Source organism: Lissotriton vulgaris, chromosome 3_1 (assembly GCF_964263255.1).
Source record: "Lissotriton vulgaris chromosome 3_1, aLisVul1.2, whole genome shotgun sequence".
In the NCBI taxonomy this organism is placed as follows: Eukaryota; Metazoa; Chordata; class Amphibia; order Caudata; family Salamandridae; genus Lissotriton; species Lissotriton vulgaris.
In genome coordinates, this window is record NC_141689.1 from 901,330,830 (window position 1) to 901,349,164 (window position 18,335).

Here is an 18,335-nt window from a genome sequence, read left to right on the forward strand (position 1 = left end):
TACTGGTGATTGCACAGCCGCCGCCACGTGTGTTATGCATGAAATATTCTTTTATCTTAGTCTGAGGATGAGACATTCTTTAAGGTTGTTTATAAATGGCTGCTGGCAATTGCAAAGAACAGAAAAAAAGAGTAAACTGAATATTACCGGCATGGCACAGCTGGAATCTTCAGCAGACATGAACTGAATCTTAATGGTAATGTTCCTGGCGGATGAAAGTTTGTTGGCAAAATTCAGCCTTTGTGGGTACACATAGAGAAGATTCCTGAAACATGACATGAACAGTTTACATTAACTTCTGAAAACAAAAACATGTACACACAATAGGCAGACAGTCACCGAGTAATACAAAGATTTCTGCATATAGGGATACTGAAATAAGAATTTCAAATAATATTTTACGCAAAGTAAACATGTGTGTAACACGTGAACAAGAATTACTTCCGTTGTCTGTTTTTTTATATCAATGCATTTAAGAACCAGATGAAATGATGTTGCTATCTTTCCATAGGGCAATTAAAAATATGTAATGATGAAAAAAAAGAAATGCTGCTTAATGCGCTCCTATAACGTACCCAAACATGGCCAAAACTGTAATACATGTTGTCACTTGTCATGACTCTTATATTGTGTGACACAGTCACTAGCCAAACATCTACATTCGGCTCTCAGGTACATACACGCTTGACTGATGAACACACAAGTGACCTGATTGGCCACAAGATGCAATTGAGTCTTGTATAGAGGTCATCATTACGTGAGGTCAAGCCAGCTTTAACAATGAATCAAATAACTTCACATATAAAACTGGAACAGTGAAGGGACAGGCTGTCTTTGCTGTGCTGGCATGTCAGAGTTATGTGGTAAGGCACGGGCACCTTTGACAAAAACATACCTTTTAGTTGGCACTCATCCAGCCGGGTTGATGGTAATGGTGGGTTTGTTTGCATTGAACATCAGTACTTGGGTTATCTCTACATTGGTCAAATTAATATTGTTTTGCTGCAAATCCCATCTGTGATAATAATAAATTGTATTTCTTCACAACATTTATTTTCACAGCTTTAAGAGCCCTAATAAGAGTTTCCTCGTGGGGATATCACTCTGGCTAAGTACATGATTTGCAGGGCCTCTGGCCCTTAATTATGAGGTCTTCAAACACTGGACCAAAGAATTAAGGGCCTGGAGACACCTGACCAGGAACAAACAGCAGAGGCTGCAAGCTACTTCTGTGCCCACCCGCATATTTCAGAATGGGTGCGCAGGAGCAACTCTCTCAGGCTCCTTTCTACCTTCCCTTGGGCAAAAATGAAAAGCTCCGAGCAAGTGGTAAATGTTTGCAGATTTTGACCCAGAGTTTCGCCCCAGAAGTGGGAAAAACATGAAGAATTGAACTCGGCATTCCAAATTCTGCAAGTTATTCACCATTTGAGGAACACAATATGTAGTGTCTCTCACCTGGTATCGTAAATTCTGCATTGCATGATGGATATGGACTTGACTCTTAATCACCCATTGCTTTTTGGACTTGCTGGCCAATCAACTGCTCTGTTTCATGTTACTAGTTACCAGGGAACTGCAACCATAAATGTGCCAGTGCTCATTCTAACAGAAAGTAGGCCACACCAGTGGCATTTAGGAGATATGACTATTAGGGAAATCTTGATATATGCGGAGCTACACTAGCTCAAGCTACCTATTGTTCATTAAACATATATATGTATTTCATCTATCCATCTAGGGTGTAGCAAAGCCTTCATCATTTAACTACCCATTAATTACACCGCAAGCACAATAATTAGGTATCACTTGTAATTGTAATCTGTTATTCTGGATCCATTAAAAAAAATAAAAAATACTCTGTGCCACAGCCATCACCACCAGAGATGCCCTACACAGTCTAACCTGTTTTTTGGAAAAGCACAGTTGAGATCTGGCAAATTACTAAATCATGGAAACATGATGTGTGGCTTACCACGTGTGGCAGCACTTTAATTTTCTTCTATTTGTAAAAAAATTACTACCTCTTCTCCTGCAGGGGAGTGTATTTATTAGTGACTCAATGAATATCGTTTCTCACTGGAATCCCTATCCATTCTCCCAGCAGCCTGGGCTAGACTACTTATTCGGAAACTGTGTCCCCCTCCTATTATTAACCTCGCCAACGCAACCACAGCACTAATACATTCAGTAGCGTGTGTTTATAAACTAAAAACAACACCCTAGCAGTTTGCCTAAGCCTGCTTGTCAGGAATGTATACATGTATTTTGGGTTAACTTCTTATTTGATAATTAGTGCCAGTGGTAACATGGGGTCCTCTCTTGCTTAACAGGAACTTCTGAACTTTGGCACAAGCTAAACTACTGTTTGAGACAGTCTTAAAAAGTGTGGAAATGAAAAGCAGCTGGCACTAGCTGAAAAATAGATGAGTTGTTATCAAATGCAGATAATTTACACATGAAACAAAAGAACAATGAAAACTATGTGGGTCTGATTTACAAACAAACCGATAGAAAGTTACTATGGTAGGTTTCCTTTTACTTTTAGGAACATTTCTGACTGTTTTGGAATTCAGAAGGTTTGGCGAACATGCTTCTTGAAGCTATAAATGAAAAGGTTGTCTAAGGCGTACTCCTTAAACCCGTCCCAGCGACTTCCTTTTCCACATACTTTCTATTCACATGTATGTTTGTTCACACAAACATCACCGACCAAGTTCAAATGCACATGCCAACGTTCTATATATATTTCCCCCTTGAGAAACCTCTTCCTCGACACCCCAGCAACTTCGTGGGTGTTTCCATCTCAGTTACTTCCAGCCATTTCTAGGGTAGGAGCAGACCAATAAATGAGGATGGGTGCACGCATTCCTGGGCATCCCTTCTGTTAATAGACTATGGGAGGAGATTTATTTCCATACGATATTACACCAAACTGGTGGAATATCATGTCTGAATAACCACAGCTCCAAGTGAAATTTCACATTTTGGTAATGTGGAATGTGAATTTACACTCGTAAATCATGCCATTTGTGATTAAACGTTGAACTTATATGTTTCCCTCTGGATCAGGGGTTCCCACATTTTTGACTCCTGGGAACACCCCTTGAGTCACTACTGGAAGCAAGGGACCCCCGAACAATTTGTACTATTTAAATTTCAAACATTAAAACAGTAATTTGCAAAAAATACACAAACTACTCACTGAACAAATACTCAAATTACTAAAGATTTTATTATTTTATATTGAAAACATTTGTAAAAATCGAAAACTTTTAATGGGAAGGTTGGTGCAGCGACTAACTTTTCAAGGTTTGGTTTTATTTCGTGGCACCAATCTCCTGCTCCTGGGCAGGAAATCCAAAGCTGCTCTGGCAATAGGTGCCTGTACGGTGCACACCATGTGCAGCGAGTGAGCCTGACCACTAGAAAGGGGCCTTTGTGGGGCTCTCCCCTCAAGAAAATTAGGAAAAAAATGGTTGCATTCTACAACACATTTGTCATTATATATTGAATTGTATTGGCTTTTAAAGCAAAGTTAATGATGACCTTACTGCACACCAGTATATGACAATTTTTGTTAGAGCTCTTTAATAATTCCATTACTATCACCTTCCAACAGGGCCTCTTATCTCTCCATAGCCCCTCTCTATTTACTTTCTTTTATAGCATCTCTCATACTAGTGTAGGGTGTCAAAGCACTTTACATCACACACATACATACAGACGTAATGAATCGTATGTGTGTAAATCAGTGTATAGAAAATGTTACATAAGGCAAAGGGTACTACAAGGTGTAGGATGCACATGTCATCCATACCGGTAAGCATTTGTTAAGAGTGCTTGGTCTGGAAAAGCACAATCGTAGGATTCAGTGGTTAGTGTTGACTTTAATAACAAGAATGTATTTCTACCCAAACAAACTTTTTTTAGCACCATCAGGTTAATGGAAGACTGGGAAAAAACATAACTTATTAACTTGTACCGTGTAGTCTGCATGCATCCCTTTGATGGCAGTTCATAGCTCACTGTGCTAGATTATGATTGGATTTTATGAACTACACCGTAACAACAGAATCTCTGTGACAAACGCAGTAACCCGCTGAGCTATGCACATAAAATACAGTTTTTTTTAATGCATGGTACACATTCGTTGCAGCAGGCACATTAATCCTCTGCACTACCTTAGATGAGTCAATGCCTTAGATGAATCAAAGCGGCCACTGGGCAAAACTCCCATCTCTCTCCAGCAGGTAAATTATTCACTGGAGTTATCTTGACACTTTTATTGTTGCCTGAAAACTGCTGATTATACAAGGAACTCTGCAGTGCTTTTAAAACTGCTGCCTACTGACCCCCTCCCTGGGTACGGCCCCCTGGGGATTCGCGGGCCACAGTTTGGGAACCACTGCTCTAGATCACTCTAGATTGCATGAACAGAAAGACCCACCCCAAGCAACAAAACACACATGTTGTTTAGCGATGAAATGCCTTACAGCAATCACACTTGAAGGACCTACAAACGGTGCAACATCCAATCGCACCACTCTGCAAGCTAAAAAGGTCACTAAGACACATTTCCCAGAAAATCAGAAAAAAACTGTGGCTCTTGTCCACGTAAAGCTGATTCTGGGACTGAAAATACCGATTTTATAAGATTGGTTCTGACGCACCTCGTCAATAAGAGTCGCCCCACACGTCCAGAAGAGATTCCTGGCCTATCAGCGGTATTCGGAGACAGCGTGAATGTATCTGCTTCCTCGTGCCTGGTAAACGTTTGGTTCAGAAGAAAAAGACTGCACTGTTTCTTTGCCAAGGAAGGGAAAGTTCAAGGTACCGTAAGGGACGCAGCTAAACCTTCAACTCGCTTGCATTCCGAGAGGGCCGATTTAAGGAGTTTAGTACTGCACGCACGGAGCCGGGGTGGGCGTGACAATAAATGCCTTTTGTTATCAGGGAAGTCTGGCTAAATTATCTCAGCCCCATGTACTCAGGCACCGAGGCGCCCTTCTGTCCTGCTCATCCATCCTCTAAAATAGTTTGAGATGTTGATGTTCATATCGAATACAAACATTACACTAACTAAGACAAAGTTTTTGCTTTTAAAATAGCTGCTCCTAAGACAAAACATTTTTTGTTTTTTATTTTCTCAAAACAAACATTATTTCAACTATAGGGGAACATGCAACTTAGTTCTACTAACATCTGTGATTGTTGCTCCTTCATTACAGCCACCCAAACAGGTTGCCTTCTTTTGTGAAATTATATTTCTATTTGTTCATTATAGATGTAGCACGTCCTTGTTGTTAGGGCCGGCTTTAGCGCAGGCCGTGTCCTGTGCAATAATGTTTGTTGGTTCCCCGGCCCCAATGACCACCTCCACCATGGATTCCCTCACTACCACCCTTTAATAGTGCCCCTCAGGTCTCCTCTACCACTCTCTCTCAGATGCATTTAATTAGTTATGTAGCGCCACTCATTCCAGTGTAGGGTGTCAGAGCACTTTGCATTACACACACAGTACACAGAGACAATCAATCATGAGTTTGTAAATCAGTGTATTTATTTATTTATTTATTTATTCAGAGTTTTATATAGCGCGAACAAGATCTTTACAGATATCAGAGCGCTTCACAGAAATAAGGGTGGGGATAGCATGAAGGTGACGCAACATAATATTGGGTGCAATATAAAATTCAGTAGCATGATCGGATGGCAGTCATGTTCTAATAAAAGATCAATAAACAATCAAATAAGCGATAATATAAGACGATACTGAGTCTTTCATACAACTACGATAAAAGTCAGGCGAACTAATGCTAAAGGGATTGCTTATGCCAGTATCTAAAAGTTACGGGGAGCAAAGGGGACGGGCATCGAGATTCAGTAGGTTAACGTGAATAGTCTAATAATAGATATTTAGTGAGTAGTATAAAAGGATCGACTATCCAACATGGAATTATGGCAAACAAGAAGAATAAACGAGTCTAGATCCTGAATAATATGACATTATTTGACATTAGACAAACATGTAACCATTAATACCCAAGCGGTGCGAAGTCTCTGAGCAACAAACATTAAAGTTCAGGTGAACTTAGCCATGAGGATGGCTTTCACCTCTTTCTTAAAGACGGCCGTGGAGGAGATAAGCCTGGTTTCAGGAGGGAGTGCGTTCCAGATCCTCGGTGCCATTCCTGAGAAGGAGCGTTTGTATGTTTTTTCCTTCCGGAATCTGCAAGGTTTCAAGAGTAGATTTTTTGTACTTCTATTGGATCTCGAACCTCCTGATATAGTCAGCTTTTGAGTGAGGTAGTTAGGTGCCTTGTGGTGAACGGCCGTGTGTGTCATCACAGCAATTTTCAGTTGTATTCTGGCTTCAAAGGGCAGCCATTTCAGAGATTTCAAGTCAGGGGTAATATGAGAGTGTTTTCTTGAGCCCGTAATGAGTCTCGCGGCAGCGTTCAAGGAGGCTCTTAGGGGTGCAGTTGTTGCTAGAGGGAGACCACTGAGGGTCACAATTCCATAGTCTATGCGGGGGATGACGAGGGCTTGTACTGCATTTTGGAAGTCTTTGGCTGGGAGGAAGGGTTTCAGCTTCCTCAATGAGTTGATATGGAAATTGGCTCCTTTCGTTGCTTTGCTAATGTGCTGTTGCATGTTGAGCTTTGCGTCAAGTGTGACACCTAAGGATTTCGCAGACTCCACGATGGTGGGCCGGACATTGAATGCTGTTAGGTGGTTGAGCCAAAGTTGGGTGGTGGTAGATTTCGCAGGGGGTGCTATCAAAAGGAACTCAGTTTTCAGAGCATTTAGTTTGAGGTGATTGTCGGCCAACCACGATTGGGTCTTTATAAGAGTGTGGTTCAGGAGTTTGATATCTTCCGGGGATTGTACCTTTAGGTAGAGTTGAGTGTCATCGGCATACATATGGAAGCATACATTGGATGCTTGGAGCAGGGTGGCAAGTGGCTCCATGATGAGGTTGAACAGTGTGGGTGAAAGGGAGGATCCTTGTGGAACGCCTAAGTCTACTGGCACAGGCGAGGACAACACATTGTTGATCTTGAACTTCTGAGACCGGTTATGTAGGAAGGAAGTGAACCACTTGAGAACAGTCCCGGATAAACCCATTCTAGTGTTTAGCAGCTCAAGGAGGTTCTCGTGTTTGACCGTGTCGAAAGCTGAAGAAAGGTCGAGAAGGATGAGGAGGCATGAATCATTGCGATCAAGCATTTGGAGGGCGTCATCGATTATGTGAGTCATGGCCGTTTCCGTGCTGTGCTTCGCTCGGAAGCCTGATTGATGAGGGTTGAGGAGATCAAACTTGTCAATGTGTTTTGTTAGTTGAAGTTGCACACATTTTTCCAGCAGTTTGGCCAAGGTGGGGATGTTTGTGATGGGACGGTAATTGTTTAAGTCAGACGGGTCGGCTGTAGGTTTCTTGAGTATGGGCGTGACTTGCCCCACCTTGAGTGAGTCAGGGATGAGACCCTGTTGAAGGGAGCTGTTAATGATTTTAGTCCAGAGTGGGAGGAGCATGGTGGTGAAGTCTTTTACCGCGTTAGCAGGCAGGGGGTCTGTGAGGTGATTAGAGGGCTTTAAGGTACCGAGCAGTCTGCGTATTGCATCTTCAGAGTAGATGTCGAATGAAGCCCACGATGCGCTGTTTTTTGGCTGAATGTTAGACATTCTGATGTGAACAGGGTGTTGGCTTACGTCATTGAGGAGATCCTTTCCTATCTTGTCGGTCTTTAGCTTGAAGAAGGCGGAAAAGTCTTCACTGTGTGGGATATCGCTTGTTGGGTTGTTTGATTGCAAGGGTTTTGTTTGACTTTTGACTAGTTCGAACAATTTTCTTGGTCGGTTTTTCGCTTGGTCAAGCTGGAGGCGAAAGAAGTCAGATTTCGCACGCTTGATTTTCCTAAAATAGGCATTTCTCTTGTTCTTAAGCTTTTTGCGGTGTAGTGATGAGGGGTCAGCTCTCCAAGTGCGCTCTGCCGATCGCATAGCACGCCTGTCTTCGTTGAGTCTGCCGTCATACCAAGGGTTCGAGCTCTTGGTGGAGACTCTCTTTAGTTGCAGTGGGGCGGCTTCGTTGATTATAGAGGTCATAGAGTCGAGGTATAGGTCGGTCAGTGATTGAACATCAGAGACGTCAGCAGGGGGAAGGAGGAGCCTGTAGGTGTGGGGAGGTAGGGCGTTAGGGTTGAGATTCTTCATGTCCCTTTTCCAGATCTTGCATTTGGTGGGTTGAGCCGGGGAGGGTTTGACTTTTTCATTGATAAAGAAGGTGATGATGTGGTGATCTGACCAATCACAGGGTTGGATTGACCCCAGTTGGGTAGCGTCCTCTTTGGCGATGATGAGATCTAGTATCGCACCTTTATCATGTGTTGGGCTGTTGCATATTTGGGTGAGGTCAAGCGGACTAAGGAAAGATTTGAGACTATTCACCACTGTGTCTTTCTGATCATTCCAGTGGAGATTAAAGTCACCCAGGTAGATTTGAGTGATCTGCCGACCGGCGTTGGAAGTAATAGTGTCCATGAGTTGTTGAGAGAAGATGAGGTTCTCCCTCGGCGGGTGATAGATGAGGTGTAGAGCACATACTGGTTTGCCCTCACTGGAGATATCGAGGCAAAAGAGTTCACAGGAAGTGAGGGAGGGGGAGGTGACTCTGGTGACAGATAGATTGTTCCTGAAAATGCATGCGATTCCCCCACCCGTCTTGCCGGTCCTGTCTAGTCTGATGATGTGGAAATTGGGGGGAACTAGTATGTCCATAATGGGCGTGGAGGATTCAGTTAGCCATGTTTCCGTCAATATGGCTAGGTCAAGATCCATTGATGTGACGAGTTCTGCAATGTCGGAGGAGTGTCTCTGGGCCGATCTGCAGTTAAGAAGGATGCATTTGAGTCTGGGGGTGAGAAGGGAGGTCGAGTGTTCTAGAGATAGGGGGACTCTTCTGAGATTGTTTGGGACAGAACTTCTGATGCTTAGTGTTGGGTGCCTAAGGGGATTTGAGAGAATAGTGGGTATGGGGAGGTGAGTGGGGGTTATGTGTTTTACCGGTCCTGGGCCAAAGGAGCGGAGGAGGGTGCATAAGTCGTGGTCCGACAGGGAGTTAAGGGCACGCCGGGGACGGTGGGTGTTGTTGCGGGCGGGGATAGAGGGCCAGTGTGGAGAGAGTTGAGTGTGAGGGACTGTGGGGAGAGTGCGTCGTTTGTTGGGTAGGGTGGTGGTCGTTGTGGGTCGATGTTGTCTGGGAGGAGTGTGGAGAAACTCTTTGATGGTGCGGAGCTCTTCTTTGAGTTGTAGGAGGGTGGATAGAATCAGGTCGAGAGGTGTCTTGGTGTTAGTGTTCGTGATGTGGGCCATGGGCGAGGCGTTGAGAGGGGAGTTAGAGGGCGAATTTGGGGCGGTAGTGGAGGGCTCTGCTGTTAAAGTGGGTGGGGTGGTATTCGGTGGGTGCGATGATTTGTAGGCGAGGGGTGTGGGTGCGGTAGGGGGAGGGTGGGAAGTAGTGGTGGGGGCGTTGGTGTGGGGTGGTGCCGGTGAGTTGAGGGATGAGTGAAGGTCGAAGATAATGGGGGTGGTAAGAAGGAAGCGGGGACTGAGTAATGGGGGGGAGAGGAGGGGGAATGTTCTTGTATGGGAGGACGCAAGTTCTGGGGTGGTAGTTGGGAGTGTGGGGGAGTGGGGGGTGAGAATGGGGGGGGGTGGTGCCGGTGAGTTGAGGGATGAGTGAAGGTCGAAGATAGTGGGGGTGGTAAGAAGGAAGCGGGGACTGAGTAATAGGGGGGAGAAGAGGGGGGATGTTATTGTATGGGAGGACGCAAGTTCTGGGGTGCTAGCTGGGGGTGTGGGGGAGTGGGGGGTGAGAATGGTGGGGGGGGTTGAGAGGGAAGAAGATCTGCCGCGGGGGGGTGATATACTTCTGGTGGTGTTGGATTCAGCGAGATTCGAATGAGGTGTGAGATGGGGGGAAGGGTGGGTGGGGGTACGTTGGATGTATGAGGGGGAATGATCTACGTCTGTGGATGAGGGGAGCGGGGGGGTAACGTCAGGTGTGATCCTAACTATAACACTGGGGGGATGGGAGGGGTGTATGTCCTTCCGATGTTGCAGTGGGCAAGGCGGGTTATTTTGAGTATTGGTGTTGGGGGGAGTTGTGTAGCTTGATGTGTGCGGAATGGGGGTCCGCCGTTTGGCGATGTGTTCTAAGAAGGTAGGGAATAAGTTGTCTAGTCGGTCAAGGTTCCTATCAGTGGCTTGGAGTAGAATGGTCCCATTGTTGTAGATGGTGATTGTGGCTCTGCCTGGGAAGACTAGGGATGGTGTGATAGAAAGGGTTAGGCCATGAGCGGATTTATTGGTGGTGTGAATAGTGAGAGTGGAGAGGAACGCTTTCCTCCATTGTGCTCTCTGTGTGGTGTAAAAGATGATATCGTTGTTTGTGTCTCCGTTGGTCAATGAAAAGTAGGTGTCCACACACGGTAATTCTGGGTGTGCCTTCAGGAAATTGTGTTTGTAGCGTTTGGCGTTTTTTTTGGTGAGCTCAGGTGGGTATATGATTTTGTAGGTGTGCTTGCCCAAGCGTTCCATGGCGGAAGAGGCGTGGGTAGAAGAGGTGGGGAGCTTGTGTGGTTGCGGGGCGTTAAGCCGAAGTGGTAGAGTGTGTAGTGGTTATGGATATGGGTAGAGGCAGTAGGTATGGATGACTAGTCTAAGATGGCCCCTCCAGTGGTGAACTATTCAAAGATGGCCACCAGGGTGGCATATAGGGAGCCAGAAGCAGTCCTATCTCTGTTGTTGATGTGCCTTAGGGAGCTAGTTTCCCATTCCGGGGCAGGTCGAGTTAGTCCATCCTCTGTGTTGTTAGGGGGGGAGGGGAGAGATTAGGTTTCCAACTGTTCAGGAGACGAGGGGGGAGCCTTATCTCTGTTAAGGTGACCTGTGGCCTCGTTGGTATGCAGCTTCACGGTCGTTTGGTGGGCAGTGGAGGTGATTTATGGCTCCGGTATGTGGCCCCCGCCATTTTAGGTAAAGGAGAGTGAGACCAGCAAGAGGGTCGCCATGCCGCGTGAATAGTTTGTAAGCAAACAGCTTTGTATCTTTAGGGCAAAGAGTGTAGCGCCGGCATGTTCAAGATAGAGATTAAATAACATGCTTGTAAATACCTTCAGGATAGTCAGGTTCCAATGAGGCTGTCCAAGTCAGGCTCACTATACCCAAGTGTAACTGAGGCAAATCCACTATTCCAGAAGATTGGTTATAAAACACGATGAAACTCCAATGCTGGGTGTTTGTCTTTTTATTTCGAGCGTTTCCAGGGGGGGCGGGGCTGATAACTCCTTTCCTCCTGGCGCTGTCACAGCGCGATCCTTCCAGGGTCCACCAGCCGACCCGCCGCCACTTCTCCCTCACGCCCCGAGGCTCCCGGTTGCTCCGCTGTCACATAGTCTGACCAGCTCTCAGCTGCATACAGCCAAGCGAGAGGGGGAGGCCAGATGCAGCTCCGACGCGAGCCACCTCGAACCAGCCCTCCAACTCAGGGGACGATCCACCGCGCACTCGGCAGCGCTCACCGGCCAACAGCGGCGGGTCTCTCGGGTGGACGGAGGCTCCCAGCCTCTCCGCTCAGCCTCGCCTCACGGAGCTCACCGGCATCAGCAGGTGGCAGGCAGAAACTCACGCTGTCCCCAGTGCCACATGGCCGATCCTATGGACCCGGCAGACAGACAGTCTCGAGGCGCCCGCTCCGCGAGAGAGGTGTGCTCGGGCAGAGGAAGGCAGCGTTTCTCCCCTGAACCCTGGGCTGCACGATAGCAGCAGCAGCAGCCCTAGCCGGCCGTCGGAAATTCAAAGGCGGTCACGTCGTACAGCTACGCCCGCATCCCCTCTTCCCCGCTGACCAGGGCTCCGCCACAGCTCCGATGAAGATCGTAGGTGTCCCGTCGCCGGCAAATGCCCACAGTTCAGGTATGTGGAGATTCCAGTTCCAACTCACAATCCAGTTACTTGTTTTTTGATCCAGTTACTCTTCAAAAACCAGTTACTTGGTTTCACTCGATGGCGATGCGTGCTATCTGGGATAGTTCATTACAGGGATCCCCAGCACTGGGAGCTCCGGTGTGAGGCTCCTACCAGGCGGCCATCTTTGCGGCCATAGGAAATGTTACGTAAGAGAGGTTTACAAGTTGTAGGTGAGACATGTCATCTATACTGCTAAGCAATATAGTTCAAGAGTGCTTGGACTAGAGAAGCACACACTCAGAATTTAAAAAGGAACTAATAATAAGAATCGATTTCTACCCAAATTAAACCTCTTTGCAACATTCATCTATGCTCTGATCTATACCCTGCAGTGTGCATGCCGTTCTATGATGAAAGTTAATAGCTCACTGTTCTATATTAGGATTTTAATTTATAAATTGCAAGTAACAAAAAGGATGTCTCTTTTAAAAGCAGTAACCCACTGAACTAGTTACATGATATGCACTTTGTAATCTGCATGGAACACGTGCTTTGCAGCAGGCATATTATCCCTGTGAGCTACTTTACAGTAAGTCAGAACATCAAATGGACAACATTCCTCTCTCTCTCCAGGAAGAACATTAATTACAGGAGTTATCTTGACATTTCTCTGTTGCCTGAAAATTACTGGAGGAAAGGACCGCAGCAGCGGATGCTTTAAACTATAATATATTTGCAAACAGGGCACCCCTGGAAGTCAGCACCCGGTGGAGTGGCACCGGTCGCACCGCCCTACAGCCGACACTGCATGTTGTCTTGGCAAAGCGCTTAATTGATCACTGTTAACTCACACCTCAGTACTGCAATGATTAAGAGGAACACATTTACTCTTAGTTATAGTAAAAAGCCTTTTGCTTTGCTATACAATACCATTAGCAAAGCAAATGGCTTTAATCAAAGGCGAGACCTATTGCATTTTCAATGCTTGTTAAATCTCCCTCGGGGTGGAAGCAGACCTGCCTTCCGTGCCCCCATAAGACATACCCCCGAGACACAGTAGAGTCCACCCCCAGGACACTACTGAATCTCGGGGGTGGGCTCCTCTGGTCACAGTAACTGAGCCAGCCTGACTGAGCATGACTCACAAGAGGCCTTAAGGGAGTCCGGAGCTCATGAACAGCATTGCTTCAAGTGGGTCGAAGATAAGGTAATTGCATTTTATTTTCGACAGATCTAGATTTATGTTTTAAGGACCTACATAGGTACTCAGAAACAGTCAAAACGCAAGAAATTCAGGGACAGTCAAAATGCAAGGTGTAAAATCGATGCAGTGAGATAAAATTGTTTGCACAGAGTTTTGGAGTGTGGTGGTGTTCCACTCTAAGGTAATTATAACATATTTGCGAGATTCTAATACATTATTTTAGTCAAGCAGTACTCTTAGAATAATGTGGAAGTTTACCTTTTCACTGCTGAAATGTATGTGGGAATGTAGGTTTGTTAGTACAATTCTGACAAAAACATATTTTATGCCATACCAGTGAAAATAAATGTGGCCAGATAAAAGCATGTTATTGGGAGCAGATATAGTAATCGAAACAGAGTTAACATTAATTACTAAGTTGTAAAGTTAAAAGCACAAGTTATCACCATAGAAGAGGAGAGACTGATCCAAATCACTACCTCAATATCTATTGCTTTATATAGGCATATGCAATAGAACTGCACTCTGGCTCTGCTTGAATATGTGTGTTTACAAGGAATACCCATAAAGGAAAAGCATGGCATAAACCACACAGGCGGGCAGGGAGTAATATGATCCTTATTATCACTGTTGAGAGTGAAGCTGCATCATGAACCACCTGAAGCTTCCCATCTCACGAGTCATGGCCTCTTCCTGAAGCAAATAATAGTAATAAATAGCTATTGTACTCTGAGCATCTGCATGAATACTATTTATTGGAGCGGGGGGGGGGGGGGGGTCACATTTCCTTCATTGTCATGGGAGGCAGAGAAGCATATTTGTTTTTTATGTTCATTATACATTTCCTTTGTATGTATCAAAAAGGACTAGCTAAAAATGACTTGTAGCTTTATTCTCTGATATGTCTTGTCAGTTGGCACCTGTTGGGTGTCTTTATAAAGCCCTCACCCACCAACCTAGTTGGTGGCATGCTTCATCATTGGGCCCACCACAGTGACACCTAGTATGTCCCGGGTGTGCTTCGACGCCTGATTACAGCCGAGCAGGTATATCTCTGAAAGTGCAGTGTTGTGAAAAGGTGGAGTGAGATTAAAACGGCTTGGCAGGGGTCCCAAAATCCGAGGGTTAAATTAGACTTTAATAAACGGGCCCTTGTCAGCGTTAAAAAACAAGGCAGTGTGGATGCGTTGGTGGCGGATTACGACCTCCAGCATCCTGTGTGGGTCGACATGTTTCAGCCAGTGCCTTCTCTATGCTGGCTTTCCTCAAGATCGTTTTATAAGTGCGGGTGCATGTTAAAAACTTATTTTAAAGCAGTGAGTGTTAATTGACTAAGTGTCCGGAGTGCGAGCACGGCAAACAGGTTCCCCGCAGGTCCTGAATGAGAGTCTTAGTCATACGCCCTGCCGCTACACTCCAGGAAGCATTGTGGGCCAATTGCTAGCGTATGCTTGAGGAGGGAATCCCCTCCTTTAACATATAGAGCACCTTAGTGAGTGCAACACTTAGTCAATTAACATTCACTGCTTTAAAATAAGTTTTTAACATGCACCCGCACTTATAAAACGGTCCTGAGGAAAGCCAGCATAGAGAAGGCACTGGCTGAAACATGTCGAACCACACAGGATGCTGGAGGTCGTAATCCGCCACCAACGCATCCACCCTGCCTTGTTTTTTAACGCTCTGACAGGGGACCATTTATTAAAGTCTAATTTAACCCTCGGGTATTGGGACCCCTGCCAAGCCGTTTTAATCTCACTCCACCTTTTCACAACACTGCACTTTCAGCGATATGCCTGCTCCGCTGTAATCAGGCGTCGAAGCATGGTGGGCCAGATGATGAAGCATGCCACCAACTAGGTTGGTGGGTGAGGGCTTTATAAAGACAGCCAACAGGTGCCAACTGACAAGACATATCAGAGAATAAAGCTACAAGTCACTTTTAGCTAGTCCTTTTTGATACATATAAACTTATCCCTGGGGATACGGACTGGCTATCCAGTCCTCACTCTTCCTCTTGATACGCCACATTATACATTTCCAACATACCTGGCTAACTTTACAGTATGCTAAAATGATAGCTATCAGAAGCACTTCATTACAATACCCAGCGTACAAATTAAACACATCGGGGACAGACAAGGGCCTTATGAAAGCATCAATGGTGGACTTCACAGAAAAAATCACAAAAGAAAATGGGCGAGAAAACAGCTTGGCAGACAAAGGTTTAGACAGGGAGGCAAAGCTTTGTCAAGGATGGTAATAAAAAAAAAAGCTCAAATTTCACAGCCGCATAAGGTCTGGAAGAAATGTGCAGAGCTCAGGGTTTTTCTGACAGGATGCCTCACGTTTTTTTATTTATAGATCGTCTAAAAAATACAGTATACTTTTATAATTAAATCTCTGGTCTTAGGAAAATCAAACAAAACGCCCTGTGACTGGGTCTGCAATAGCGCTCGTGTTTAACCACATGGCTGCTGTGCATTTTCCCCTCCTGTGCTGAAATTCCTTGAATTCTATGATATCATGACGAGCTCAGCTCGTCATCAGCACAGCTCAACTGTGCCTCATGACGAGCTGAGCTCGTCATCAGCATCGAAAGGGTTAAGGTGACCGTCCAATATCAGAGTTTGATCTGAAAACAATCGCAGTACACTTTTTTTCTTCAGACAAGACGCTGCGGCTGTGCTATGTTGGCAATCCAGTAAATGCATGAGTGTTACGGGATAAGTAGGTCTTTAAAAGGGATCACACAACAGCTGATAGCGCCCACACGATGAACAACTTGTGTTCACCCCAGTAAAAAAGTTCAAACATATATTGCAGTTTTTGGTCTTGCTTTACATATTTTTTCAATTTGTACAAATCAAACGTTCCCTTTCACATACTTCAAGTTAGTGAAACAAGCATTGCGGGAGTTCCTGATTCTATAGCTGGCAGTCTGCAGAGAGGGAGCGAGCGGCCAAGCCATAATAAATCAAGGCGCGGTGGTGGGAGACGCCCTGCGCGTGCAATTCGCCTGTCCGGCGGCAGGCACGCACATGGTTTGTCTCCCTTCGGGAAGGAAAGCGACGACAATAGAGCTTGCAGGCGAAACAACGCATGCGCTGCGTTCGAACGCAAGACCTAAAAATATACCTAGCACCTGAGAGACATAACATAGGGTCTAGTTTTCTAGGGTAGGGCCGTGTGTGGGTGAAAGACATGGGGCTAGGAAGGCAAAGCAAGCTAGGTAATGCAACTGTTTGGGTCGGCCTGGGAAAGGTTGAAACCGTTTTGAACAGGTGGCTTCCAGCTGTTTTCAGAATAGATTGGGTCTGGCCGTAGCTTGGACTAATAGTGAAACGAAAGCCACAGGTGAGAGCATCCGCTTTGAATCAGGGCCAAAGCAAGAGATAATTTTGTGGCTTGGAATGAGTGGTGTCAGTGTCACGGCAGACCTGGTCATAATAAATCAGTAAAGGCAGGACATAAGCCAGGTTTTCAGAACATCAATGAAACATACTTGTATGGACTGAAACTAAAACAAACTCATTGACATAATCTGTAGTTAACTTGTAAACTTTGAAATCGACCTTACAAGATCTATTTTGAAGATACTGGTTGTGGAATCTTGTACCTGATGTGAAGTGATCATAACAGTACATTGGCGACATTGAAAAACAAGCAAATTATTATTATGATGAAGTGTGAGTGCTGCAGATCTGTTACCAATATCCTGTCAGTACATATACACATAACCACATACATAGGAACCTACATAAGTCCCTGCCATATATTATAAAAATATTGCAAATCACCAAGGGGTTTTGTGACCTATAAATAAACAAAGAATATGCCAGAGTTCCTTTAAAATGGCATGGAACTTCAAGGTGACTTGGAATATGCTTTTAATGTATGACAGAGGGTATTTTACTCCTTATAGTGCATGCTCACAAACCACTTAAATCCTTGGTATCTTGTTCTTACACATGAAGGCGATAGTACTTATGGTTGACATGAACAATAAAAGGGAAATCTGTAATGCTCAATTATACACTCCAAAAAAACAAATAATCATTTGTTGAATCTAGTTATTAGAATCAGTTTAATGTAAGTCAGATTAAAATACAGATGTACCTTAGAATGTGTAGACACATGCAGAGAGAATCTATCTTTCCTTCAATAAACTAAAGTGAAGAAAAAATAAAGCTGCTGCTGTAAATATTTCCTTTCTGCTGATCACTGCTCAGTTTTAGGAAAAGCAAATGTGTACTTTTTCTAGTTCAAACTGTAGCTGTAATTGTGCTCTGTGATATGTCTTTCGTCTTGGCTGCTGTCACGGTCAGAGGACAATATGATGTCACAATTCAACTGTAATAAATTTCGCAGCTAAGCAGCTACATCACATCGTTATTACAGATGAACAGAGATGTCACAGATCGGCTGTGATATGGGATTCAGAAACTGGCTTTAATACAGGGTCGCAGGCCCTCATGTATTACATTTACAAATACTCGACTAAATTGTTCCTTTAGTCAAGCTTATACATTTCTCTTCATGAAATATTTGCAATTGACTTCAAGCGTAGACATTAGCCTTAGTGCATTTTAGGATGCCATTATCCCTTCATCAAGGGTATATGACCCTGTCTTTAAAAATAAAATATAAATACATATGAATGAAGAAGACGACCGATCTCCCGCGGGTAAATCAAAAAAAATAGGGTGCAAATTTAATTTTGAGTTTCAAACGTTTATAATAATAACATGCTCATTTCTGTAATTATATTAAACTCCGAAAAAGAGGCTAAGAGCTCAGTAATTAATGGCAAAATATAGTTTTGTCAAGTATTGTCATCTGCAAACGAGAAGCCTTAACTATCAGCAAGCTTTCATGCACTTCTATTGCTCTTTTTCAGTGCCTGATCCCCTTTTAACACCTCTTTGAGTTTTCACTGGTGTCCACACATCCTGTTACTTACCCGCAAGGAACAACATTTCCGATATTCAAGTCGCACGTCAGACGCTAGTGGGTCCCACCTTCAATTTTCTTTACTTTGTTCCTCTGCCCATATCTTTTATGCACATCTGAATATTTGTCAGTGGCTGAGATTAATTAAGGCATTACATCTATCACTTTTTTTGTTTTTCTAAGTGAGATGCCCTATGTGCAA

The 18,335-nt window shown here is 44.6% G+C and overlaps 1 protein-coding gene across 3 annotated transcripts in view; it reads right to left on the minus strand.

The window, feature by feature from the left end:
- DOCK8 (dedicator of cytokinesis 8) overlaps positions 1–18,335 on the minus strand; it is a 719,019-nt gene that overhangs the window by 292,993 nt on the left and 407,691 nt on the right. For all 3 annotated transcript variants that reach the window (XM_086961229.1, XM_086961230.1, XM_086961231.1), the window contains one exon: positions 148–265. In XM_086961229.1, the coding sequence (XP_086817355.1) occupies positions 148–265 (118 nt within the window). The remainder of the gene's footprint in view (positions 1–147; positions 266–18,335) is intronic.